Genomic DNA, 27,713 nt, shown 5'->3' with positions numbered 1-27,713 from the left:
TTAGTTTGTGTAATTGGTCTCATTGAGGTAAATCTAAGTTTGTACCAATGAGTGGACAAAGGTGCCTAAATCTTTAAGTATTCTGGTCCTTTCACCCGAAAGGTTGTACATGCATGCATGCATGCATGGTACTGGGCCTTTGCAGGCTGAGGAGCCAAATGGTTCCGTTACTGAAGGGGTGATAGGTCCTGATCCCTTACTAGCCGTTGAAAATTAGAGCACATTAGGTGTGCCGGTTACCCCTGACAGGGGGATACCCTAAACCCCCTAAAAATGAGCAAGTTCCAAGGTAGGTGTTGGGGCAAGTCCAGAAAATAATAATATTCCAGAAAGAATTTTCAATACACCAGATTCTTTGTGTTAGAAGTTTATATATCGTTCTTTTCACTCATAGGCGAACATCTGATTGAATGTGCGAAAAGAATAATATAAACGACAGCCAACACGTGTTTCGCCCCATCGAGTGGCCATCCAGCCTCGGGGCTTCTTCAGGGCTGTACAGAAGTGTGCAACGATTGACAAAAAGATGCAATATCAAATAGTATAAACATGCAGCAAGAAGGAGGCAAGTACAAAGGTTGAATAAAGGAGAAAGACATCAAAGGGATCAGTGCAAATATAGATATGAGAAGTGATTATTAACAATATTAACCAAAAGTGGTGAAAAAGGAGAATAATCGGGTACGTCTTTACATTATGCATTGGTTCCTCTTTCATATCTGTGTACCCGATATATCCCTATGCTTCTGGCTTTTGATGTACTCCTTCTGGATTACACTTTGATTGACTTGACACTGTATTTGCTTTATGTGGATTTTTGTGGACCCGAAATATCCCAAATGTCCTTGTATCCAATGGACCTATGACGGATTATTCTCCTTTTTCACCACTTTTGGTTATTATTGTTAATAATCACTTCTCATATCTATATTTGCACTGATCCCTTTGATGTTTTTCTCCTTTATTCAACCTTTGTACTCGCCTCCTTCTTGCTGCACTGTTGCAGGGATTCTGCTTATGCACAGAACTAGGCGCAGGAAACCAGGACCTCAGAGAATTGTGGTGTACCAGAAACTGCCCTCAGAACCAAGAACCCCTATCCGACTAGCTTAGTGTCCCATTCGTTATCCGAGATTTAGCTTGGCGGTCCCAATGTATAGACAACCCAGAAAAAGCGACTTAGATACACTCAGGAGTGGTGGGAATCTGAAATACCCGTTGGTAGCTATATATCAGTCCACAACAGAATAACAAAGACACGGTAAAGTTTAAAGAGTTTATTTTATAAACCTCGCGTCCTAAGATGCAGTACTTTGGCTAACACAAGCAGACAAATGGTTAGCATCAGCACCATCAGCATTGTTACAATACCATAGAAAATGAAAGGAGCAATCATAATAATAATGACAGTGGAAAGCAACCACCCTCCTTTCTCTAGTAACTAATAAGGTATTATTAGACTAATAGAAGGTCTCTTAGGCTTGCATGGGGGACCCCATACCTTATAGATCAGCTTAGTGGAATCACATCACAGGATCAGCTAGGCTCTCTCCTGCAACAGCTCTTCGTTTCGAATGTGTCAGAAAACATGCTACTCTGCAATATTAAAGGACTCGTCTTTCAGGTATTGGCAGCTGTATGTATGTTATGGCTAAGAAGTGGTACGATCAACCTGAACACAACAACCTGCACCGTCTAGTGACCCAGACTCGTTCTTTACACGGTGTACAGACCAAGGTCACTGCTCACTGTTAAGGATGTTAAACAACAGACGGTTCTCATGTGAAGCAAAGTAGAGTCAGCAGTTCTCGAATGAATAACATGTAACAACAGTGTCGCGTGCAAAAGCAGCAGAAGCGGCAAGCTGGCTTTCTAACAGCCGACGAGGTTATGCTAACTTAGCGTTATACATAGGGAGTGGTTAACCCATACTACAGCACGTTTATATTATGTGATATTGCATCTTTTTTTCAATCGTTGCACACTTATGTACAACCCTGAAGAAGCCCCGAGGCCGGATTGCCACTCGATGGGGCGAAACACGTGTTGGCTGTCGTTTATATTATTCATTTCGCACTCAAAAATACAATAGAAAGGGATATACAAGCCACCACTGTAACTGTGTGGCTCGAAGTTCAGCGTCCCTCTTCTGTTGTGCATACAAGTTACGTACACTCACCATGCTCTTGGACCATCTCGTGGTGCCCAGCTGTAAATGCCGTGGTCGTCCCACAGAGATGGCACGTGACTTGTATGCACAATAGAAGAGGGATGCTGAACTTCGAGCCACACAGTTCCAGTGGTGGCTTGTTATACCCATTTTTATTGTATTTTTTCCCTTTATCATCTTTTAGCAGAGTGACTGGCTATTTAGGTCCTGACGAATCCCCATCTGTCTCTCGTTTTAATTATGTCGCTGTGACCACCAAATAAAGTTTCAGTGGACCCAGACAGACATTTTTAGATCACACCCTTTTGCACTCTGCCCTTCATTCACAACGTCTGTACACTCATCTTCGGAGGTAAAACACCTCAACTCCTCCCCCAGGGGAGTAGTAACCCACACTTCAGTGTGAGGAGGGAACCCAAATGATGAAGCATGTCACCTATCGGAGAGTCCGGGTTCTTGTCCTGAGGGAATCTCTCCCCCCTTTTACGTCTCCATAGGACACCCTCTCTCTTATTATGCCTCCTTTTTGACGTAGCCGGTTGTTTTTCTGTGTGATTGATATTATCCTTTAGGTATCAGTAGTTCCCGGCTTTCACAGATCCCTTTTGATCCCAAGTGTGTAGATAATTTCTCAACCAGCTCAGGCAAAGCGGGTATTGGTTTTTCCCAGGCAACTAAATGGTTGAGGCACTTGTGGACCCGTAATAATGATTTAAGGAATACTGACTGAGAAAGTTGTCTGTAGACTAAATACTCAAGGAACCAGCATGGCTGCTGTTTAAAAACCTTCTACTCTGGCTTGGCCTATTGTGATTTAAGAGGAAATGTGACTCTTCTAGTTGATGATAAGTGTTGCTGTAGAATAAGGATGTGTTATGTCGTCTCAGAGTGAAGGGAGTGGGTGCTTGTCATGAATATACTCTAGTGGCAGAGTAAAATAAAAACTTTTTTTTAAAAATTCAGAACAAGGCATAGAAGTAGAGGACTCCCCCAAGGCAGGAAAGATAGCTGGTTTCTGCCGACCAACCACAAGTGTGTGCCAACGCATTTGGTACCCCAGGACTGCCAGCTCGGAGATTTTGTCTCAAGGCTGTAAAGTAATCAGTTACTGGTCACGCCTTGGTGAGAGAATGCATCTGAGAGCACTGCATATTGTGTGCAGATGCACCGGACACTAAGAGCCTACTTAGTATCTGAGGCACTTTCATGAAAGCAAAAGGTTTAATTAGAAGAGAAATTTGGGCTTTCTGTGCTCACGAGAGCTACCCAAAATAGAGATGATCTGTGACTGCAATGTTTTTGGTTAAGAAAGTAAACTAGAAACTTTAGTGTCGTGCCAAAATGTAAAACTTTATTTTTGTTGTTTTATTTTCTTGAGATAAAATCTGAAAACTGCTTTATGGCTTAATTGTATATAATCATCTCACTCGACTTTCTATTTAGGAATGTATTTGGTTCTTTTACTGAGCAATCGTGCAGTACATCTAATGCTACTGTTGTACAGTGCTCTATTGCCTTAAGAAGAAATGACTAATAGTAAACTCTAGACGATTTCCACCTGGTCACCTGTAAATATGTTACGTCCTTATCCAATATATAGGATGTACTGACAGTGACTTTAATTGAGGCAATGTTATGTGAATGTTAATTTTATTTCGCTGTCGTGGCTTATTCACATCTTCAGGAGTAGAAGCTATTAAAGAGTTCACAAACATTTATGTCTGTTCCTCGTTTATTTCTTCCTACGTTTGGAGTAGATGTCAGAATTTTTTTGTACTGGACATGTACAGTAGTTTTACGTTTCTAGTAGTATTCCTGCTTGCGAAAACTTATTTATGAGCTTATTCCACTTGTCGCACAACTAGCATTGGTAGTTATTAGGGGTGTGAGATATATTTGGATTTTTCGTAATTATCTTGAATTAGGTGAAATGCAAATCCGTCATTTAGCAATATACATTAGAGCCAAATTCGTCTTGGCATCAATAGTGCAAACAACTCAATAGCCACGAACAACTGCCACTCTCGATGTGGTTGTCTGCGTTGTTCTGTGCTATAGTTTTTTTTTGCGAACTGCAGCTTAATTACGCAACTTGGCTTAGTGGCATAATTTCTTGAATTTCACGTAACGAGCGTAAAGCGAAATTCCTACATTACTTGAATTATACCAACGTAATATAAATTTAATCAGGACCTAGTAGGTACATCATAAGTATTAATATGTACATTTTTCCACAGGAATCGCTTCCCTTACAGCCACAGTAAATACTGGGTTGTTCCTATCATTTCCCGCTTGGTGGCAGCCTTACTTCTACCTTCTGCAGGTGTCATTTTCCATATAATTGTAGGAGAGGGACACAGGACTCAAAACGTTTGTGAATACCAACAAAGTTCCACCCTCGTATTGTGCATAAGTGTTTCTTTTAATGCCACCTCTGTGACACACCTCTTATCCTTTACCTCCCCAAATGCATAGTTACTCATGCAGAACACAAGTTGGTGTATGGATGTTCTATTTCTGTAGCGCAAGCCTAGCCAAAAGGCAGCGGAGCGCTGTACAGGGTCGAAGAGCAGCATAAAATCAATGTGTGATAGGAGAGGTACCTAGTTTGAGAACTATTAATGCATTGTGATGTAGTGTTTTTTAAAGAGGTGCTTTTTCAATTATTTCGGTCGAGCGCAGCGCGCATGCGCTGCGAGGCATGCTGTATCTACTAGGGTTGTTTAGACCATGCCCCCACTTTCTATTTGTTCCTCTGTGTGCTTTTCTGTAGTTCTTTATTTTTATTGGTAGAATGTTGGTCTTTGTCCCGCCTTTGGGTGTGTTTTTTCACCTTGTGGCGACTGCCCCGCTTACATGTCGCATTACAATTTTACCTATTTATCGTTTGTTGACTCACTTTTTTTTCAGTGAAGTGGCCCTGTGCCGTGAACACACCTTTAACACTGCTGCGCTATATTTTTCAACACATTTTATTTCATACGGTTTTGGCTGCCTGGGCAGCATGCAGTAGGCATAGGAGGCGTAACCCGTGTCACTTATTTCTTTCTTTTAAATGCTCCCACCCAGTTTGCGATCCTGTACACATTCATTGCCATTGTTTCACATTGTTAGACGACGTGAAACATTAACAATAAACAAACTGACATTTTGCTGGCAGAACGTATCTTCTGGCTGACTGGATTAGCATCGATATTTGAAGCTTGGAGCTAAAAGGCAGGTCTGCGCAACGGGAATAAATTGCCTTAGCCACGGGGTGGTATCTGACTTGGGAGCAGACATAGTGACGAGGCACACACAAGCTCACACTGAAGCAAGCAACAGGGGCGAACTCACACAGTGATTTGAAAACTGTTACTTATGAAATAAAGCATTCTCAATCACTGGTAAGTCCTTGACATGCCTCCTCAATGGGTGGCAGTGTACTGCACTGAGATGTAATACCAACTCCACAGCTACTGTAGAGTTCTATAAATGACTTCCCTCGTTCGCCGTTTCCTCATTCTTGTTCCCCTTCTCACCGCTACTCGGGGGGGGGCACCCCCGGCTGCCCTGAGAGCAGTCGATTCCAATTCATGTCTTCTATACCACCCCTCCCCCGTCCTTCCAGCACCCTAGATTGTGGTCAGAGCTGTGTGTCTCACCTTATGAATGCGGTTTACTTAGTTGAGATGTATTGCGTTGTAATTGCGAATATCTACAGTTTATACCCACGTTGGGACGCTTACTGGAAAACATTTCAATTCTGTCGCTGTTACATTTTAAACACATTTGGTTTACAGTTGTGAACATCAGCGTGGTGTTAGGTCCTGTGATTTCAGACGTGTCTCTCCCAAGAAGCCAGGGAGTGTAACAAACTTTGCTCGGGCCAGGGCCTGTGTGGCAATGTAAGGTGGCTGGGCTCAGGCCTGGGTGCAGGTGGGTTCGTGGACGCTAAGCATGTTCGCAATCCTTACAACGGTTTCCTTTAAATTTAGTTTTTATGTCATTACTTCTGGCTACAGACCGCTTTAAATCTTTCAAAAACGAATTTGAACGACTCTAACAAAACATACAAGGATGAGCAGTAGAGAGAGGCTGTGGACTAGCCCTCTTTCAGCCATCGGTTACCAAGTGTTTTTATGGTTTGCCATTGCTTTTGGTGGACCATCCATAAAGGCCAGTCCAGTTTGTGGATGGTAACAAGAAGCTCAAATTGGTCCCCTTTAGGTTTTTGTGATGGGGCATCAACTAGTCAGTTTTTTAAAGTTCAGATATTACAGTTTTTGCTTTGTGGCATTTTAGAAAGAACATGCAGATTATATACCTTAGGCTCTCATAACGGTACAGTGTTGATCCCCAATCTCACTTGCACATTCATTTCTTTTACTTTATTTTCTTGATAAAATGTTCAAATAACTGCTTTTTGCCCACAAAGTTAAAACGTGCACGCACATAGCCTTTCTTAACGGGACACCAAAAACTCCGGCCCTTTATCAAAAGTATCAGCCGTGCAGTATTTTGTTGAGGGTGCGGCACTGGCAACAGAGACCTCTTCTAACTCATTTTAGTTATGTTCTTTTTTGAGCGTATAGAGCATATAGCTTAAATCTAATGGTGTCAGTTCAGGGTAAGGGGTCTTTTTCCCCATCTGCCATGTTGTAGCCTAAAGTTTTGCCTCCTTATTAGATTTTCTAGCATGACCGCTTGGGGAAACACATTCCATTTTTTTTTACCATGCTGCACTACCATCTGCTTTTCCTACCGCCCACTCAAGCCCTGCCCATGAAACCCCTTCCCCCTCCTGCTTAATTTCAGCTGCAGCGTTGTATGTATGCTTTCATGTGCGCATGCTCTTCTACTTGCTGTGTGGCTTAGATCATCTTGCATGATTGTTGAACGTGGTTGTTTCTATGGTATCCTGCTTTTAACAAGTTAGTGTTGATTATCCGCACAGTTCCACGCCACACAATTCAACTCTATACATTTCCTATCCACACCACAAAATGCAACACTAAACCAAATAATTCAACTCAACAGAACTACACAAGACACCACATATCTCTAATCCACACCACAAAATTACACACCATGCCACAAAATTTGACAGCACACCACACAATTAAACTCCACTAGGTACCACTCCACAACACAAAATACCATTCCACATAATTCCATTCCATAAAACTCACAATCCCACTCCACATAATTCCAGTGCACTCAAAACCACATAATGACTATCTACATAATTCCACTGCACACATGTCACAATTCAACTACACAAATCCACGCCATACCACAGAATTCCACACCACAGAATTCCACAGCTAACAATCTAAATCCAACACACACAATTTAACTACACACCACATACATGCACTTCATAACACACGAGTAAAACACGTTGTCATTTACAACGCCAATACCTCTAACTCAAGCAAATGCAAGTACATAATGTCTTCTTGGCTATATATAAAGTAACAAAAATGCTTGTAACACTTTTTTATTATAGCCGCCACAGTGCTCCATAACATACTTAAAGACATTGGCAAAGCAATAGCACTGGCTAAACACTTATAAGATCCCAAAGGCGAGACCTATTGGCTATGCCAATGTTTTTTCTTAAATTGGAGCAGCTTTGGGTCAGTTTTGATAGATAAGAGATGTTGGTCCAGATCCTGGCCACGTAAAAGGAAAAGGCCTGCTCAAGTTATTTTTTGCAATTCTTAGTCTGCAGTCTGATGGTGTTCTAGCTGCATCTGTGCCGAGAACCCCCATTGTTGGTGAGCTGCCAGATAAACGAGGGTGATGGTGGTGATGGCTTCTGCTTTGATTAGTAGATTTTTGTATCAGTTAGTAGATTTTTGCATCCGTTAAGTCAAGAGTGACTGTTCAGTAGTAGTTGAGATGAAAATGTCAGCTGATATTTACAGTTAACATTTGCTTTTTAAAATGTTAATGTAATTTTATTGGAATGTGTATTTTAAGTATTTTATGGTCGTTTTAAACCAAAAATAACTAATATTGATTGAAAGATTGATTGAATTAGGTTTTTGTTTGTGAACTTGACATCTTCATTAAATGAATCAGGATTGGCTTTATGACGTTCTATCCCCATTGTGTGCACCTTGGACACGCAAAACCTTAAGTGAATTAGGCTGTAAGGCATTTAGAAATGCAGCCCCTTTGCAGGTTGAGTGTTGGGAGTGTGTTATCTGTTTCTGCCTTTTCCTGGGGCATGTCAGACTGCGGAGTGTGTGCCTGGTACTGTGCCCCACACAGCCGATTGTAAGAACAAAGAAGGCTATGCAGATTTTGGCTAAGTGTATGCAGCACCTCGTTGTGGTTCCTGAGTGCCTTTACGTGAGATTACAATGGGGTTGATGATTTGCAGAGCAGGATCCGTGCAGTTTGAAGCTTGACATAGGGTTTGCAGAATCTGGCAGAGGGTGTGCAGAAAGCAGCGGGATTTGGGAAGCATAGCTCAGGAGTGCAGAATGCAGCGGGATTTGGGGAGCATAGCTGAGGTGCAGTGCGTGGTAAAGGGTGAGCCTAGAATTTCCAAGGTTGTGTAGTGTGATTGGGAGCATGTACCAGTGGCCATTTGGGACCGGACGTGTGGCTGCTAATGGAGGCACAGTGGGACGAAGGGGTACAAAGTTGATGAAGGGGATTTGGAGTCTCGCTGATGGTGTTTTGAGCCTGAGTGAAGATGTGTAGAGTGCGCATGAGCATTGTATATCATGGCTGATTGTAAGTCAAGGTATGCAGACTTGTATTGTGAGCTTGCAACATGTGAGAGATGTGCAAAGTGTATGCAAAGGATGTGCAGCTCAACTGTGGTTTAGTGGGTGAAGTGTTGGACTAAAATTGTGACAGGACGTTTTTTCCAGTGTGTACTTGTCTAGAGATCACTCTTGTAGTTGTTGCTTGAACCAGGAGAAAAGTGTTATGACTTGGCCTTCGCTGATAATGTAATTTCGCCTATTTTGCTATTTTTAGCCATTTGATCAGCAGCTGAGCTGCAGTCCAACATGACTAGAATACATTGACAAAGCCAGTAGCTCGCATAGATGCAAGACCTGTTGGCTTTTTCAATGCTTGTTTGTTTATTTCATTAAGAGAAGTTACCGTACCGACTGAGACCTGGGGCAGGACAGCAAGTTAATGTTTTTTTTTCTTTTGAACAAATTTAATTAAGACGTGGTCAGATAAAACGATAATGCAAGTTTTCATTTTGAATGTTTTAGAGGCTCCTTAAACAATGACCGTCTTACTACATATTATCTGCTAAAGCCGATAAAGTCAATGAAACACTCTAAGCACAGAAGTCAGTCTTTTTCACTATTTTTTCCATATTTTATAGCATCTTTCGAAATGCACACATGTCCTAATGCAAAATTAATGTCATTTATAGATCTGAACTAAACCGTTATAGATTTGTTTCCTATGTGTCCATTATCCAAATCAATGTCATTTTAAAAATGTTTTCTGCTGTCTAAATGCACATTACATTTTTCTTTTTTCTTCCAGCCCATTTCTGCCTCTGCTGCCTTCATATTAGGGGAAGTCTGTCGCGATAAGTATGATGCGGTTTTGCCATTGGTACGACTGCTGCTACATTATCAAAAACTTCTTCCTTTTGTGACTGCGATTGCAGAGCTAGACCTGAAGGATACCCAGTAAGTGTCTAATCAAACAACAGGGTGAGTGGGGCTGGACGTAATATTATGCACAAAGAACTTAAGGTTTGTGCATGTCTAGGAGCGCAAATTACTTGGAAACACGTGGCAAATGGGTTATATTAAAAATAATAATAATTACACAGTACACAAAGATCTTGCTGTGAATAGGCGTGACACGCTCTTTTAGTGCTTTTGACTTCCCCCAGAATTTTAGGAGTAGAGCGGGAGTAATACTTACTGCAGCAGTGCATGAGTAAGTCAAGGGTAGTATAAGAGTAAGTCACGGCAGGATCTTTGCAATCGGGTCCACAATGTTTGATTTATTTGCGAAAGGAACTGACCTGTTTCACAGTGCTTTGTCAAGACAATGGGTTTATCACACATTTGTAAATCACCTGTGCATAGGCATACAATAGTAAAAAGAAACCAGTTGAGAAAAAAGAAATGAAAGGGACATATGAAGAACCGTAATGCTAATGTGTGTAATGGTGCCTCCAAAAAGTTGTTTTGAGAAAAAAAAAACTGTTGGTCTTCAACTCTCAGGAATATGGCATGCTGAGGAAGTTGCAAGTACTGTCAACACTCACAATCTTGTAGAACTCTTCATTAAAGGATCTTAGGGCACTTTCAAATCCTCAACATTCTGCTTCTCTGGATTTAACAACCAACATATAGACAAAGTTTGTAAGTCCAGAGAAGGCTTTACCAACATCCAGAAGCCCTCATGATCATGCCTGCTCCTGAAATCAATCTTGATTCTCTTTCCTGCCTTACACTCTTCATGGCTCGCAGTTATTTTTCACATGGTATAAAGATCTCCTGGCATCATCAATATTCACGTCAGACATCACAGGTTTCATCATCATGCTCTGCATTGTCCACTTTCTAGGGAATATAAACCTCCCAGAGATGTGACCGCCAAAAGGTGACTGATCTCAATACAGAAAACTAGAGCATCATAGCAGTTGTTCACATACTTGGGTATCTTTTAGTGCAACATTTAGTGAATATGGTCATATGTGTCTGCTTTTGCTTATACATACCTATCTTGCCAAGTTAAGTGCAATGCTATTTAAACAAGTACCTGGTCAGATTATTTATAAGACTCTGTGGTATTAAAACAACTGGAACTTGGTAGCACTGAAGATAAAAAATAGTACTGTGATCTAAACAACGTAATGTAAATGAGGTTAGTACCACTGTGTTTCTTTTCGTTTTAGGGAAGCAAACACCATATTTAGAGGAAATTCTTTGGCTACGCGATGCCTAGATGAAACAATGAAAATTGCTGGAAAGCACTATCTGAAAATAACTTTAAAGAATGTTATTGATGAGGTAAGCTACATTTTCACGTATTGCCTCAGTGAGTATAAATATTTTACAGAACTATCACTCTGTCTCGGTTCGAAGAATGAAAATGCAGTGTCCCATTATGGTACATTTTGCTGGCTTGTGTAGGTCCTCGAATTTTCAAATATCACACCTCAGGTGGTCTAATATAGTACTTCAAATTCAGGCTTACATGGCATGCACCTTACCCTCAGCATTGTATGACCCTAACCCTTCATTGAACGACCCTAACCTTTAAGCCTTTCCATCCTCTCATGCTACTTCCTCCCAAATGTAGCCATCTGGCCAGACATCCACAGTGTTCAGTAAGTCAATGTTCAGTAGTCCAGCAAATTATCTTCGAGGCTACAGTTGAACTGTGTGCTCTTCTGTCTGTTCTTTTGTTTTTTCAGTGGTTATATTCTTTATAGAAATCTTTACAGTTACACCCTTTTTTCTTTCCCATTGTTACCTTTTTGGGTTTCTGTCAAGAACATTAAAACACGTAGACTTACACAGAAACAAAACAGGTTCAGCTTAGCTAAGCTCCTCAGTTGGTTAGAGGAATGGGGAGATGAGTGTTTGTATAAATGGGGTAAATGGAACCACAGAAAGCCCTGCAGCCTGACTTTTTGTTCTTCCAGTATGAACTGTGTCCTCTAAGGGAGCAGATGAATTCCTCATCTGTGAGCCTGACCATGCTCCAGGTGGCACCCAAATGACAATTGATTAATCAAAAATCAGCAAAAAAGCAATGTCTGTGCCTTCTGTAAAGGAAGAATCAGAGGAAGTGAAACCTGGCAACTCCTATCTTGGTCTCCCTCTTATTTTACTTTTCTGTCTAGCGCCTCTGAAGGCCAAGTTCTACTGTGTGTTAAACCATCCATGGTAATATATACCGTATGCAGCGATGGGGTCTAGTTTACCAACCCCTCTTGTGTATTGCCTTGTTGCTGAGGCACACCCCTCCTCCCCAACTCTGCTGGTAATGACATTGTACCCAGGACATTTATTATAGTACTCATGTCTTACACCTATATATAGGCCAACAAAGGGTCAATACAACATATAAGTGACAATAAAAGAGATCTATTAATCATTGAACACAACACACAAGTCTTCGATTACTTAGTCTATTCTTAGTCATATATCCAAGTTATACACAAGATTGAGAATTGTAGTTTCATATATGACTGTTATACAGAAATGAATTAATACGCAGGTGATTTTGTGACAAGGTGACACAATGTACATATATAAATAAATCTAACAACCAAAATCACCAAAAGTTGTAGACATAGTGCAAAGCAATAGTGTTCTGGAAGATTGTCTGTTTTTACAATCCAGTTAGCTCAACACAATAAAGCCTGTTGCAATAATAGCATGTTCTTCAGGCTTGTTGGCCGTGGGTACATTCCTTAATTTGAATACCGTCGACGTTTCAACTCTAAGTATGCATTACTGTAAAATCATCACAGCGGGTCTTCCTCAGGACTATTAAGTGTGTGAACAGCCTCTGTAATTAAGAAAAAGTCTGAGTCAGACTGTGTGTGGTGTTTACTATGAGTGAATATCACAGGAGAGCAAAGCTGAGGCTCATCTGGATGGAGAACGGCCTATTAATGGTCTTTTGTAAATAAGCCCCTCCAAGACTGATTGGAGTCCTATAAATGGGTCAGTAGTATTCCCAGACCTGCATAGGAAATGATTAAGTGTGAGACAAATACAACTTAATCACTAGAAAGGAAAGCACCCTTACCTATCTGGGACTGCTTGAATCTAAGTCATAGGGAAATAGAAGTAAGCAGTTTGTCCAGAGTTCAAAGTTCCAAAAAGGCAGTCCCGTAAGGGATTCCTTGTACAGTGATTAAATAAAATAAAATGCATACATTCCCTAGTCCAGAAGGTGTATAGAAATCATACACAAGGAAACGCTGCTCACCATGAGATGCAGCTGCCAATATTCCTTATTTAAAAATGAAGCCTGCGATGAGTCCCAAGTTTCATACCAATCCCAAAGGGATTCTGTAAAGAATAGAAAAAAGATTTTTGTTTTAGAAAAAATCATGTGTGTTTTAAGAAAAAGATTGCGAGGCCAAGCAAAGTGCCAAAAACTATCCAAATTAAACCTCTAAATCCCAATGGTTTAAACAAATCTCACCCAATCGTCATGTGGATGGCCATTGTGTTCATGTTGTTGTCCTATTCTGAAGGAAGCAGTTCTTGGCGCTGAAACCCTGCATGGGAAAGTTTTGTATCAAATGTGGACTGTTGGAACCCACTGTAATGAATGTGACTCTTGATGGAAAGACCAGTGAGTACTATGAACCTGACAAACTGGAGGACTTTTTGGACTCACTGAACTCATCATTCATAGATATGCCCAAGGGCTGTTCTGATCACCCTGTGGAGAGGCGGCAGTGTGCTCTTGCCTCGCCTTCACACAGCTTGCCCCCTGACACTTTTTCGTAGAGTGGGAGAAGCCAGAGTCAGTACAATGGTGAGGGCTTACATCGGATTGTTGAAGCGGTGGAAAGAGACAAAAATGAATCCTTCCTCCCCAGTGAAACCGTCCAGAGCATCTGAGAAGCCTAAGGGATGCTGCGTATCGACAGCCTCTGCACCGGTACCTGTGCCAAAAAAAGAGGGATGCCTTTCAAGAGTTGTATGCTGTCATTCTGTTTGTAAGTGGTTGTTTGTGTGCTGGCTACCATTCACTAATGCCTGCGTCTTTGGTTCGCTGCCCGTTTCAAATCTGGGATTGATGGTGAACATTGGAATCTCTCCACCTTACTGTTAAGTTTTATTGCTTGCTATCTGTGGGCCCTGGGTATAGAAAGAGGTCTAGAGCTTGCAGTCCTCAGCCACCCGTCTGAGTACTGCAATACTCGATCCCTTGAATTGTGCGTTCTCAGTGTGTGTGTGAGCCTGGAATCTGACTTCATTTGCGGTCCCCCTCCAACCTTTGAGTTTCTTTTCACCCCGCTTCCTACACCAGTGTACCCAATCTCTAGGCCCCTGTCCGCTAATCCTCTTCCTACTTCAAAGTTCTATTCACATCTATACTTGATCTCTTGTTCATCTCTACATGTACTGATATCATCACAACAATGGCCTTGATCCATTCTACTTGTAGACCGATGAGCATTGTTTACCTGATGAACATTGTTTACCTGATGTGAATGGTTTGACTTTTTTTTTAATTAAAAAGTCCTGTATTGCTAACGTTCAAAGAAGGTTGGACTCATTTTATTAAAAGGAAAAGGTCCTGTATTAAGAACATTCAAAGAATTTAGGCATCACCTAAGAGACACATCTGCCTGCTGTTTGAGTCTGAGAATTTTTGGAGAGACTGCGTGGGGTGGACAGTCTCCCCTTCTGGTGATCAAGAGAGTCCCATGATGAACTATCGTAAGACTGGTGTGACTTTGCTTTTTTGGAAGTCCCTTCCCAATAAATTGCTCAAGATGTGGATGACCTGGTGGGTAATTGTGTCTTCACAAAACCAAGACTCTACCTTCTTGGTTATTCCTAGCTCTATTAGTGCCCGTAATATGAGCAAATCGTGCTTTTACTACAAGTCTAAGTTATGTGCGGAATTTGACATGACTGTTATTATGGGAGGAGACTGGATCCTTGCTCCGGGCCCCTCCTGAACAGGACGAGGTCACTTGACCCCTGATAGGATCATGTTACAGGACATCAATGAATATGAGGAACCTTTGGATATATGGCACCTGCTGCGCCGCAGCTCTTAAACTCTCTTCTCGTCAGACATTCCACATCATCACAAATTGACTACTTCCTGCTACTGTCGCCCCTGATGCCGAAGGCTGCATCCAGTAACATCCCAGAGGGTGGTATTTCTGACTATTCCTTGATTACTGGGCTTGGTGCTAGGGCACGTGGAATCTCCCCCTTTAACTGACACATGCTTGTGTCAAAATAAAGACTACTGGAGCCGAAATGGGTAGATAGATCACATATCTGACTTTTTAAAGAGGAGAATAATCAGTCTTGATAACCCAGTGGTTATGTGCCGCAAACAAGGCCGCCACTGGGGGCCCTGCAGATGCATGGTTGACTACAACAAAGGGAAAAGCAAATCTCTTTTTAAAGCAGCTTTTAACACCATTAACTACACATATTTAACAGAGCGCTAACTCCTTCACTGCAGCGTCTACTAGAAGTAAAAAAAATAATATACACACACAGCTCCATTTTCAGGGAGCTAATGGATCAGCCCCTGACATAGCTGAGGCTGAGACTATAGGAGTCTGGGAAGAAACGCGGGAGACTTCAGGCATTCCATCTCAGGCAACAGGAGACAAAGATAGCAATCGCAGCTGTTAGATCTGACAGTGGGCCGGGTGACTCATCCCATGTAGATCTCTGTAGCCTTTCCCACCTCCTAAGAGAAGCTTTACAGTTTCTAACATTCTGATACTGTGGTGAATGAGGAAACTTTTTTGGCCTCCCATAAACTGCCGTCCCTCTGAAAGTGTGAAAGGGCTCTTATAGTGGGTTAGAGCACCCTTAAAGAAATCTCAAAGACCATATCCAACTTCCAAATCTCTGGGAGAGGACGTTTACCCCTAAGAAGTTTATAAGATTAATAAAGTGCTCATTGCCCCAATGCTATATGCTGCATTCAAAGAGGTGAAATCCTATGGTTCACTGGGGTCGTTATCCGTTTAGGCTATTATATCACTCATCCTCAAAGAGTGGAAGGACCCTCTCAATACGGTTGCTACAGCCGGTCTTCATTAATTAGTGTCACATAAAAACGTGGCCAGAATTCTTGCCTCAACTTCTGCAAAGTGATCCCCCTCACTCATTCATGATTCTTTAGTCGGTTTTGTGCCCTGGAGGCCTAGTAAAGGTCAACTAGAGTTATAATAGCAAGTTCAGTGGCAGACTAAGCACTGCTTGGATCAGATTTTCTGTATCTTGTGGACACTGAAAGCCTTTGACCAGGTGGATTGGGGCTACCTCGTTTGTACGCACGAGAGGTCAAGGTTGGATGAGAACTCTGTCTACAAAGTCTGATGGCTGTATAATAACCCAGTGACCCAGATTAGTTGTGTTGGGTTTCTGTCTTGACCAATTGTGAGCAGTAGGCATTATCCCAGAATTAACTGGCATTCTGAATGGCGATCTCACGAAATATGACAATTGGATCAAAAACGCTGCAGAAGATCTGGCACCGGTTTTCCAGAGCAGCGCACAAAAAAGTACGCCTTCTAGTCCATGGTTCTCAGCTGCCCTCATAATAGAGAAAAAAACACTGTAAGACTCTAGAGCCAACAAAGAGACCTTTAAACTTGCACAGAAGGCATAGTATGCGGATATAACCAAAGGGAAGTAAGCTTATTTCGAGGCGCACGTAAGAAAGGCAGGAAACAGATCAAAAGAGATTTTCTCTGTAGTCAAGAGCTTTATGTCCCCAGCGGCCTGCATTTACACCAAGGCAGCCTGATTGACTGCTGTGAAATGCTGGCAAGCTTTTTTACTAACAATATCTCTAGCATTAAAGCCACCCTATTTACAGGATTGCTACCCGAGGTCAACCCCAAGATCTTTCAGCTTACTAAGATCACAAAGGTTTGGATAAACCGGAGTAGTTGTGTTATGACACTATTCAGTTGGACTTCATGCTGAGGGGTCTTAAAGCCGTCAACTATGGTTCTCCCAATGATCCATGCCCCCTGAAATCTCCGGCTTTGGTGGCAGAGACTATCCATCCGGCTGTAAACTGGATTTTAAATACCTCCGTAAATAGAGCTTGCATCCCTAATGCATGGAAGCAGGCGAAAATCCTTCCACTTATTAAAAAACCAACGCCGGAGCCTGCTATTCCAGCCAATTACAGGCCGATTTCCTTGCTGCCAGGCTTATCCAGCATTTTGGAGAAGCAGGTGAATATACTACTGTCAAACTTCTTGGAAGCTAATGAGTTGCCACACCTTAGCCAATCTGGCTTCAGAGCCCGCTATAGTACATAAACCACATTGGTTGAGGTATCAGAATATATCAACGGAACTCTAGATGGGGGCAGGGGTGAGCGGCAGTACTGATCATGCTGAACCTGTCAGCGGCCTTCCATACCGTACCCCACCCACTGCTGCTTGACCACCTCCAGGCCATTGGAGTGACAGGGCATGCATTGGACTGGCTAACTTCATTTTTAGCAGACAGAACCCAGCAAGTTTGGATTACTCTCTGCTCGCCCAGCCCAAGGAAGGTGGAGACCGGTGTTCCCCAAGGCTGGGCCCTAAGTCTAACGCTCTTCAACTTATATCTTACACCCTTGGCATTTTTAGCAGAAGGATTGAGAGCGAGGGTGTTGTCCTATGCAGATGACACTCAATTGCTTTTCTCTTGGACTAAGAGATCTGATCCAAAGGGCAGACAGATTAAAATCTGCCTCACCGCAGTCTTCTACCGGTTAGCCAAAGCCCAAAAGCAAATGCAATGAGGAAAAAACTGAAATCCTCTTCTTTGGGACCTTGCCACTAAACCTCGGGCTAACTATTTGGCCAGACGATGCCCTCAGAAGGATTTGGTAAAAACACCTGTAAATAACCTTTGACAATAGACTAGCTTTCTGTCCTCAAGTCAAAAAGCTGGTCGGTACATCTTTTTGAATTCGGAGATCCATTAAGAAATTTCTGCCCCTGATCTCCTTTTCAGCAAGGAAAACAGTCATCTAGACATTACTTGCATATAGAATAGACTATGGCAATGCTTTATACCTGGGCATGCCAGAATAACTATTGGATACATTTGCAGGTGATCCAGAACACGGCAGCTCGCCTTCTGCTAAATGTGCCGAAAAGGCAACACATCAGCTCACATTTGAGGGGACTTCATTGGTTACCCATCAGGGAGAGGGTCACATTTAAGGCTCTGACAGTGGTACATGATGCCTTGTATCAGACAGGCCCCAAATACCTTAGAGCTAGATACAGCTTTTGCAACCCTTCTAGACATTTACGATCTACCTGCAGACTTCTAGCTGTGATCTCAAAGTTCCAGCATCCGAGATCTGGAGGCAGATCACTCACATTCCTGGGCTCATCAGCATGGAATCCACACCCGTTGGAGCTACCCTCCGTTACTAACTCCTTGTTGTTCACAAAGAAACTAAGAACCAGGTTCTTTGTGAAAGTCTAATGTCCACCTGGCCGACCTCTCTATGTCTATACCGGGACACTCCTGGTAGTAGCTGCGTGCACTATAAATTGCTTATCATAGCATATCAGGCGGACATGTCAGGCTCCTTGTGGGGGGCCACAGCGCAAGCTTGGGCGATTACTCCACAGCTGTACGGGCTGTGTAATTTGCCTTTGATGTCCTGGGTCCTGACTAACTATGGCTCTGTAAACTGGGCCAACTATATCCATCAGACTTAAACCTCCGAAGGGAATCCCTTCTGGAATTTGTGACAGTGGTACCGTAGATAGCAGTGGTGGCGACTCTCCTGGGCAATTGTTGGATAGCAAATTTATGGATACCCCCGGAGTGTATCAAGGAGAAACCTTTGTTAATGGACTAAGAAAGCCTAGCTCCACAGTCCATCACAGTTTCTTCCCTTCCTTCCAGTTTCTCTAACTAGTTTCTAAGGTAATGCACAAGGCACCCACCTACTTGCTGCAGGAGCCATCCTTGCTCTGTCCACGGACAGATCTATCAATTGATCTAGGAATAGGGTGTCATGGTTTACTCACCCCAAAGTTATATCTAACATTTTGGTGCGTGAGCTTTAAAGTGTAAAGGTTGGACCTTTTGCTCTGTTGTTGCAAGTTAAAACAGGCCTTTGATGGATCTCACTCTGCGTGCCGCCAGTTGGCAGATCCTATTCGAGAGCCACTGGCAAGCAGGCAGTACTGTATTTTTGCTTCAGATGTCCTACCGCTTAACCTACTATTACTTAAGAAACTCTGTACAACCCCTTCAGCATGTAGCTCTAAGTGGTATCAAGCAGTCACATACTTCTCAGGGAGTTTAGTGTGGGGATACATCAAGCTCAGCCCTCAACAAACACGTAACAGCATACTAACATGATTGTCCAGCCCTGTGTTTCTCTTTGCAAAAGAGAATTACTTTATTACACAATATAACTCTGCACTACACAAGATATCTGGCTACTAATTTTTTTTATTTTTTTATTGCAACCTTTGAAAATTACACTGAGAATTCATTCCAGTTTTAGACTTAAAGATTAAACTTAAACATTGGTCACATATGAAAAATTATATGCAAAATATCAAGAGATTTGAAGAAGTGATCCATTAGACATAAATAAACATAATTAAACATAATTCAATTATACAGATCTAATATTATTACTCCAAGTCTCGATCGGTTTCCAGATCTTATTACCTAGGGCTCTCGCCGTTTTGCCTTTACAGGTGAAAATCGCCTTCTCCTGGTTTTACATACCTAACAACCTGGCGAACCAAACCTGAAAATTGGTGGGATCTATGTCCTTCAAACGGGCTGTTAAAATTATCCTATAGACCGCCGTCCCCAAAAAAAGACATATTTCCTCCTCCTTAGTATGTCCCAGTGTATTATCATAACCCAACACATAAAGGGTGGGGGATTCAGCTACTGAGTGCCCAAACACATCCCGCCAAAACCAGCTATCATATCTCTCAAATCTGTAAGTTTATCACACTCGTATAGCATATGAAGTAAATGTGCCCCAGTTTTACCACATCTCGGACATTCTGAGGTTGCTCTTTTCCCCCAAGAGTGAAGCTTAGATGGTGTGAAATACAGATCATATATAGTCTTATACAACTGAGCTTTCAAATTAGAGGTCACAAACACCTTCATTGAAAGGGTTAAAGACATATCAATATCCACGTTGGGATTGTTCAGTTTGCTTGACCATCTCACTTCTGTGTTTTCCAAATCATCCCATTGGCTTTCGATTAGGATTCCATATACAGTACCAATCCTAGTTGTAGATTTGGCCATACAATCAAATAGGGGGATATTATCCAGAAGAAAATCAGCACTTTTATATTTAAAATCGTATTTTTCTGAATAAATTTAAATATACTATTATCAGGGATGGAGAATTTACTTTGCAGTGCTTGAAATCTATTGACATTGCCAGGCAGTAAGAAATCCCCTACCGTTAAGACTCCCAGATATTCCCATCTTCTAGATATATTATCATATACTTGTGCTGGTAAAACTGTAGAATGCCATAATGAAGTATACTTATTGTATTTAGGAATATTTAGGTGCCTCGTAGTTTTCCTCCAGATTCCCCAAGCACTTGATATGATCTTGAACTTGACTTTCTTATAGTATGAGGGTTCCAACTGCTTTATCAGGAGTCCATTAGCCTTATCTCCAATAACCAACTCATAGATTGAGGGTATGTACTTATCCCTTATTACTTTTTCAGGTATTTTAACAAAGAGTAATATGGTCATCTGTTGGAGCAAGGTAGCCCACAAGTAAAATCCCAAGTTAGGAATTGACAAGCCCCCTCTCATAACTGGTAGGGAGAGATACCTAATAGATCTCCTTATTTTCCCATAGCCCCAGACGAATTTAACCATCTGGGATTCCAGGGCCTTAATAATTTTATCATCCACTAATAGCGGAATCGCACAAAATAAATATAAGACCCTGGGTAAGATATTAATTTTAAGGAAATTCCCTCTTCCAATAATTGAGAGATGTAGACCATCTACCCTTTTCAGATCGTTCTTAATCTTTTGGAGAAGAGGATCATAATTTATTTTAGTAATTTCCTCTATTTTGGGAGATATCCGAACTCCTAGATATACTGCGCTATCAACCCTTCTTGAATCTACAAATTGAATATTCTGAGTGCATATGACCATTGTTTTATCTCTATTTAGAGAATATCCAGAAAACTGACCAAAGACATGGGTAATCTGTTCAATTTCCGATATAGCCTCGGTGGGGTGGGATGTTATTACCGCCACGTCATCGGCATAAGCTAGAATTTTGGTATCGAAGGGGCCTACTGTAACCGGTTCGATTGCCTCTGTGATTAATAGTTTTAAAATTAGGGGGTTTATATAAAGGGCGAAGAGAATCGGAGAGCATGGACAGCCCTGACGAGTCCCTCGAGATATATCAAAGTGCCCAGACTCCAGACCCATTACCAGAACCCTTGCCTTAGGTGTATAGTACATAGCTTTGATAGACTTCATGAGACGGGGACCGATTTTATTTTGCTCTAGCACCGCCCACAAAAACTCCCACGAAACCCTATCGAAAGCTTTCTCAGCGTCCAGGAGGACCATCGACATCCGGCCCCCCGTGACATCCACGGCATCAAACAAAGCAATAGCACGACGGATATGATCCGTGGTGCCCCTGCCTGGAATAAAGCCGTGCTGCCACGGGGAGGCCAGGCGCTCGACGACCCCCCTGAGGCGGTTAGCTAGAATCTTAGAGTACAGCTTCGAATCAGAGTTTATAAGAGAAATTGGGCGGTACGATGCAGCTACATTGGGAGGCTTATCTTTTTTTGGAAAAATAACTATATTCGTTTCCGTCCATGATCATGGGGGGATGCCACGAACCTGAATGCCTATAAATAGATCGAGAAGTAGCGGTGTTATAATATTGCCCAAAAGTTTATATAACTCCAGTGGTATTTTATCTGGGCCTGCGGCCTTGCCTGGAGCGAGCTCTGTAAGGGCCATTTGTACCTCCAACTGAGTTATATCCCTTTCTAAGTCTTGTCTAGTAGCACTCTCTATTCCTAGATTGCCTTCCTGCTCAGTTGCCCACCTAGCAAGTTTGTCTTTAATTATTACAGGATCTAACGTATCCTCATTTTGATTTAATTTCTGATAATATTTTTTAAAGACCTCTAAAATAGTCTCAGGTGTTGTATATTCTTGGCCATCTGCCTTAATACTAGCAATTAGACTAAAAGATTGTTTGTGACGAGTGCGGAGAGCCAATTGCTTGCCGACCTTCTCGCCCGCCTCGTAAATCTTATTACGATCAGATTGGTAAATCTCAGCCGCTCTCTGGGACAACCTGCTATTAATCTCCATTTTGAGAATCGTCATCGCTCTAAGAATCGACACTCCATCACCACCTTGCGTTATTATAGCAGTGTGCTTCTCCTCTATTCCGGCTAGTTCTTGAAGTTGTAATTCATTAACTCTAGCAAGTTCCTTCCTCTTTCTGGCCACATAGCTTATTGTTTCCCCACGGATTGAAGCCTTAAAACAGTCCCAGACCATATCTCGCGAGGCGCTGTAGCGATTGCAGTCGATAAATCCTTGTGCCCATGCCTTAATGTATTCTACATATTCATTATTAACTAATAATTTTCTATCGAAGGACCAGCTTGACTGAGGTCTGGAAATGTTGTTAGTACTCGGGAGTTTATTTATTTGTGTCTCATTAGCGCGGTTACTTGTCATCCAGATGTAGTCGATACGAACATATTTATTATGCGGGTGTGAGAAGTACGTATATCCCGGATCCTGATGATGCTTCATATCCCATACATCAACCAAGCCTAGGCTTTCCTTAAGTTGTAGAATGGCTCTGTATACCTTTGGTTTATAGCCAACATATTTAAATTGATCATGGTTGCATATTAGCCCTTTTTGAGTCCGAGATATGTTAAAATCCCCACAAAATATTAGCGTATGAGGTCAGGATGCTAACTCCAGTTCTAGATCGGTAAAGAAAGAGGGATCATCCTGATTGGGTGCATAGATAGAACATAGAGTAATACCAATTTTAAGCTCGACAATCACCCACCTACCCGTAGGATCAGCTGCCTTGCATATAGGCTGTCCTAAAAAAGATATTGCCAAAATGGCTACACCTCTTGTTCTAGTAGTATGGCTTGTACTTAACAATAAATCAAACCCCGGGACCCTCAATACCTCTCTTTCTGCCCATGGGATGTGTGTCTCTTGCAGACATAGTATATCAAATGTATTTTGAATAATCATCCCACACATTTGATCCCTTTTTCCCCTATCATTAAGCCCAGCTATGTTCCAGGAACATAGTTTTAGCCTAGCCATATTCTATTATATTTATTATCCAGTCAGATTCTAACATGTGACCAAACTTAACAATAATCTCAGGAATTCCATTTCTATTTCTAATTCTGTTTTTATTTCTACAACTACGGTTGCCTTTTTCATGTGCTTTCTTCCCCCTTCCCCTGTCCCATCCCTTTCCCCATCCCCTTACCCTCCCTACCCTGAACCACCCCACCCCCCCGCCCCAGCTTCCCGCATTTAGGGCAATTAGACTCCATAGGAGTCTATAGTGATGGACGTGTAGTGCGTGGCCGGTGCTCGCATATGAATCCCTACACCTCTTTGCCCCGATATCTTTACCATTTCCCCCTCCTCTCACTTTTTTTTTTTTAAAGTACACCAAACCTTACCATATCCAAAGAAAAATAATTTCAAGATAACACAAAGGAGAGAGACAAGAGGGAAATCAAAAGCTTCAATTTTGTGAGCAAGAAAATCATCCCTAGAGGCTATCCAGATATTCCTTTGCCTTAATTTCAGAGGTGAAGAATTTTATCTGGTCACCATTGATAACTTTCAGACAAGCCGGGTTATTCAAGAATGCCTGAAACTTTTTATCTTGAAACGGTCTGATGAGCTGGCGTAGACGCCACCTCCGCTCAACCGTTGCGTGACAGAAGTCGGGACGTACAAAATAGGTTATGTGTCCACTAGTTTTTTTAGCCTCAGGTCTCGCTTTTTCCCAGACTGCCTGTCTTAGAAAAAAGTTACTGAAGTATACCAATATTGCCCTTGGATATGCTCCAGGTTTGGGTGTATTTCTCAAAGTGAGATGTACCCGATGTGCACGCTGCACCTCAATATCCCATTTCCAAACTGACAATTCGGGGAGGGAGTCCTGAAATAATTTAACCATGAAGGAGCGAACATCCCCCCCCTTCCGCTCCTTCAGGAACTCCCAAACTCCCAAAACTCGTAGATTGCTTCGCCGTAGGCGATTTTCCAGGTCCTCGAACTTCCACATCATATCCGAAAGTTCTTTGTCATGCGCATCAATCTTTTCACGGTTTGAAGCTGTTTCTGATTCATTCACCAGCACTCTTGACTCCATCTCAGTCATTCGGTCATTAAAGGAGCCAATTTTTCTTGAGAGTTTACGGACCACACCCTGCACCTTACGTAGCTCTGCTTGAGCCTTACGGCCATCATGGGATGTCTCTTCCCTGTGAGCGGCTATAGCTAACAAAACAGTTTCTATCGTTGGTGCTATTGTATCTTGGGAGGTTCCTGGCTCCTGGTGTTGAGCAGGGCCGGGAGTTAGCCCATGTGACTGCATAGGAGTGACCACTGGGAGAAGGTTACTGGTAGGTGTATAATCCCACATATTAAGGCTTTATAACTAGGAAAGATGTCCTCAATACTATGTAAAATTGCTGCAGAGTGTTTGGGGGGTAAAAGATGCTGTGTACTTCCAGGCATTACAAAATGAATGTTTTTCAAATTTCCAAATACATTGGTGTTCCTTGCATGGCAAGAGTTCAAACCGCAGACTGCAATTGTGACTTTAGTGGCAGTTTTCAGTTATGTAGCATAAAAAGTGTTCTAATAAATCCTTTATGTATTGTATGTCCTGAAAATGCTTTTCATGTGAATGTGAAACAAGCTTTTAATTTGTAAGGATTTTTTAACTTGCTTATCCGCACATTTTGCAATTTAGATGCAAGCTGTTCCATAATTTCCTAAAGTGATACTCAAGTAATTTATTACAGTTATTTTCATTCACTTTGGATTATTCATTTGTAAACAGGATAACTCTATTAATTAACTATTAAATTATACAAATCAGTTATTGTGATGTTGCTGTTTCTATTTTTCTATATTTCTAAAAATCCAAATATTTGTCTTCAGATCTGCGAGTCTCCAAAGCCCTGTGAAATTGATCCAGTAAGGTTAAAAGAAGGGGATAATGTAGACATTCACAAGGTGTGTATTGAACTTAAACTCCTATTCTTGTGTTCTTACTATGTACCAGACAGTGTGTGTTTGATATGCTACTCTTAATACACGTTTAGCGATTCCTTACCATTATAGACTTTTGGCCTTGGGCCTGATTCCCCAAGCCATTTGCACACCTATGTTTCACTTAATTGCACACATTAGGTTGGTTATGAGAGCAAATCCAAATTTGCAATGTAAAGAACCCAAATTTATCCTTGTAAATCGATTTTCACCCTCATAATATTTCACCCGTTCGTAACATTAAGTGGGAGCGCATCAGTTCTCAGGAGTTGGGGAGAGGAATGGGCATTCCAGTGCATGAATGCCAGACAAAATAGATAAACACCCTGAGGTATTCACAGCATTTTTTGTAGAAACATTCACACTGTGGATACAATCATATGCCCATTTCAGAATGGAAACAGAGACGGCATATCCCCAGATTGTTGGGAGAGTGTAATCTAAAGATTTTCTCCACAGGGAAAAATATTTGTTTTTAAATAGTAAATGTGTTAGGAATAGGCTGGAGATTTTGTATGGGGAAACACACATATGTATATTTGCTCATGCACAAATTACATTTGTGAAAGAATTCCGGGAGTACTCTTGGGAAAACTGCATCATTGATAGCAAGTTCTGAAAAAGTCAGAAAGTTAGTCCAGATGTAGGAGTCAACCTTTGGGAACCTAGTGTATCTGAAAAGATTGTGACTATGGAATAAAACAATTGCTGCTGTGCAAGGCATCCTAAATGAAATGAATACTCTTCCATCCTCATGCTAATTCATCAAATGGGAGAATGTGGGCAGGGGAAACATCAAAGTAGACTTTTTTCATTGTTTTTAAAACATTTTTGTGATGATTAGTAACAGAATCTCTAGATTAAAGAGATTTTTTTGGAAGACAGAGTTTAACGTTAAGAGACATTACTTTCTAACAGGATGGCACAGTAGCATCCTTAATTTATCTGCTGGTGTGCCTCATCCAGGTGGGTTTAGGCATGCCTCATCCTGTTGTGCATTATTTGATCCGGTTCCTGGTCTTACTTAACCCCATCAGCAAACTGATGAGTGGATTTTGTGTGCCTACTTCACATTTCGTTTATCTGAGGGGAAAATGCAAGCTGGAAAGCCACATAGCAGGTTGAAAAAAATGTAACTAACAGTTGTTCGTAAATGTATCTCTACTCCTAAGTGGTTGATTAGATTTATTCACCTTCAGTCGAGCCAGGGATGGAACCAGCAAAACATGGCTGCGAAAGGAGAGCACCTTTCTTGTCAGCAGGCTCCTGGTGTCACTAAATCATGGTTGTTGCTTTATTTGGGCTGTGTTCTAGAAGTTTTATTTCCCCTAGTTGCTGGTCTGTAAATTACTCATCCACACTTTTTGGACCTTCTGGTGAGTGCTGAATCCATAATCACTGGAATGAGCAGTTAACAGCCATTATTTCCACAACCCCTCATTAAGGAGATTGAAGAAAAAGAACAACTCATAAAACCTAGTAACATGTGGTTAATAAGGCTATTCACACCCATCCTCTAATTTCACTCTCATACACAAACAATGCAACGGTTTCCTTTTACTTAATGCCTCTGCTCCACGCTTTAGTAAACATAGAATGAAGAAACATTACGGTATTTAATGCTGTTATTAAAAGATTTGATTGCTCAGCAAATCTTTACATACCATACATAGTGTTATCTATCTGTAATCATAGGAACATGTGGTCCTACTCATCTGTTATGTTGCACTGATTTTTAAGAAATATGTCTTTATTTGCATTTTCTGTTACATTCAAGTACATTAGCCGCAATATGTTTTGTACATCTTGAATTACAACATTTAGCATGTATCCGTGACATTTTACAGCATAAGTTTGACAAGCCTTACATACTACCATTACTAGGCAACTCACAATAATTTGTGGCACTGTAATCAAATGTAAAGGAAGGATGAAAAACAAATATATAGAGGTATACAATATTGACACAGCATATCTTGACATATGGAAGGTGCCTGGCAGTTAATTCACTACTGGATTCACAAGTGCATTTTTTTGCTTTTATTATGAGGATATTGACGATGCAAAGCTAACATAAGAGAAAAGAACAAGTTACTTACCTTCGGTAACAATATATATGTAAGAGACGTATATATTAGTTATGGATTCCTTACCTGGATCCGGAGAATTTTTTCTCAGCAGTACCCCTGTGCGTCGGTGGGTGGCGTCGGTCGACTCCGCAGTCGTCGATTGCGTTGTGGTCGCCGTCATGACGTCATGGTATCTACTTAGCCGCCGCCCCTTTGCACTGATGTCAGTTGTTTTACACGGCATTACACGCCAGAAGCGCAGAGCCACGCAAGACTTTGACCACTGGTGCACACAACTAGGGCCCTGAAAGGGAGCTAGGGAGCTTAAGCTAGAAGTCAGTTCGCAGAAGGATGGGTGGGGCGGTAAGGAATCCATAACTAATATATGTCTCTTACAGATATATATCGTTACCAAAGGTGAGTAACTTGTTCATCTGAAAGA

At 41.7% G+C, this 27,713-nt stretch overlaps 1 protein-coding gene across 2 annotated transcripts in view; it reads left to right on the top strand.

Moving 5' to 3' along the window:
* The window catches only part of RASA2 (RAS p21 protein activator 2), a 516,748-nt gene that overhangs the window by 304,691 nt on the left and 184,344 nt on the right, over nucleotides 1-27,713 (top strand). For both annotated transcript variants that reach the window (XM_085633666.1, XM_085633665.1), the window contains exons 11-13: nucleotides 9,683-9,831; nucleotides 11,055-11,169; nucleotides 25,092-25,166. In XM_085633666.1, the coding sequence (XP_085489792.1) occupies nucleotides 9,683-9,831; nucleotides 11,055-11,169; nucleotides 25,092-25,166 (339 nt within the window). The remainder of the gene's footprint in view (nucleotides 1-9,682; nucleotides 9,832-11,054; nucleotides 11,170-25,091; nucleotides 25,167-27,713) is intronic.

This window comes from Triturus cristatus, chromosome 11 (genome assembly GCF_964204655.1).
Source record: "Triturus cristatus chromosome 11, aTriCri1.1, whole genome shotgun sequence".
Lineage (NCBI taxonomy): Eukaryota > Metazoa > Chordata > Amphibia > Caudata > Salamandridae > Triturus > Triturus cristatus.
This window is presented reverse-complemented; position numbering and strand designations above follow the sequence as displayed.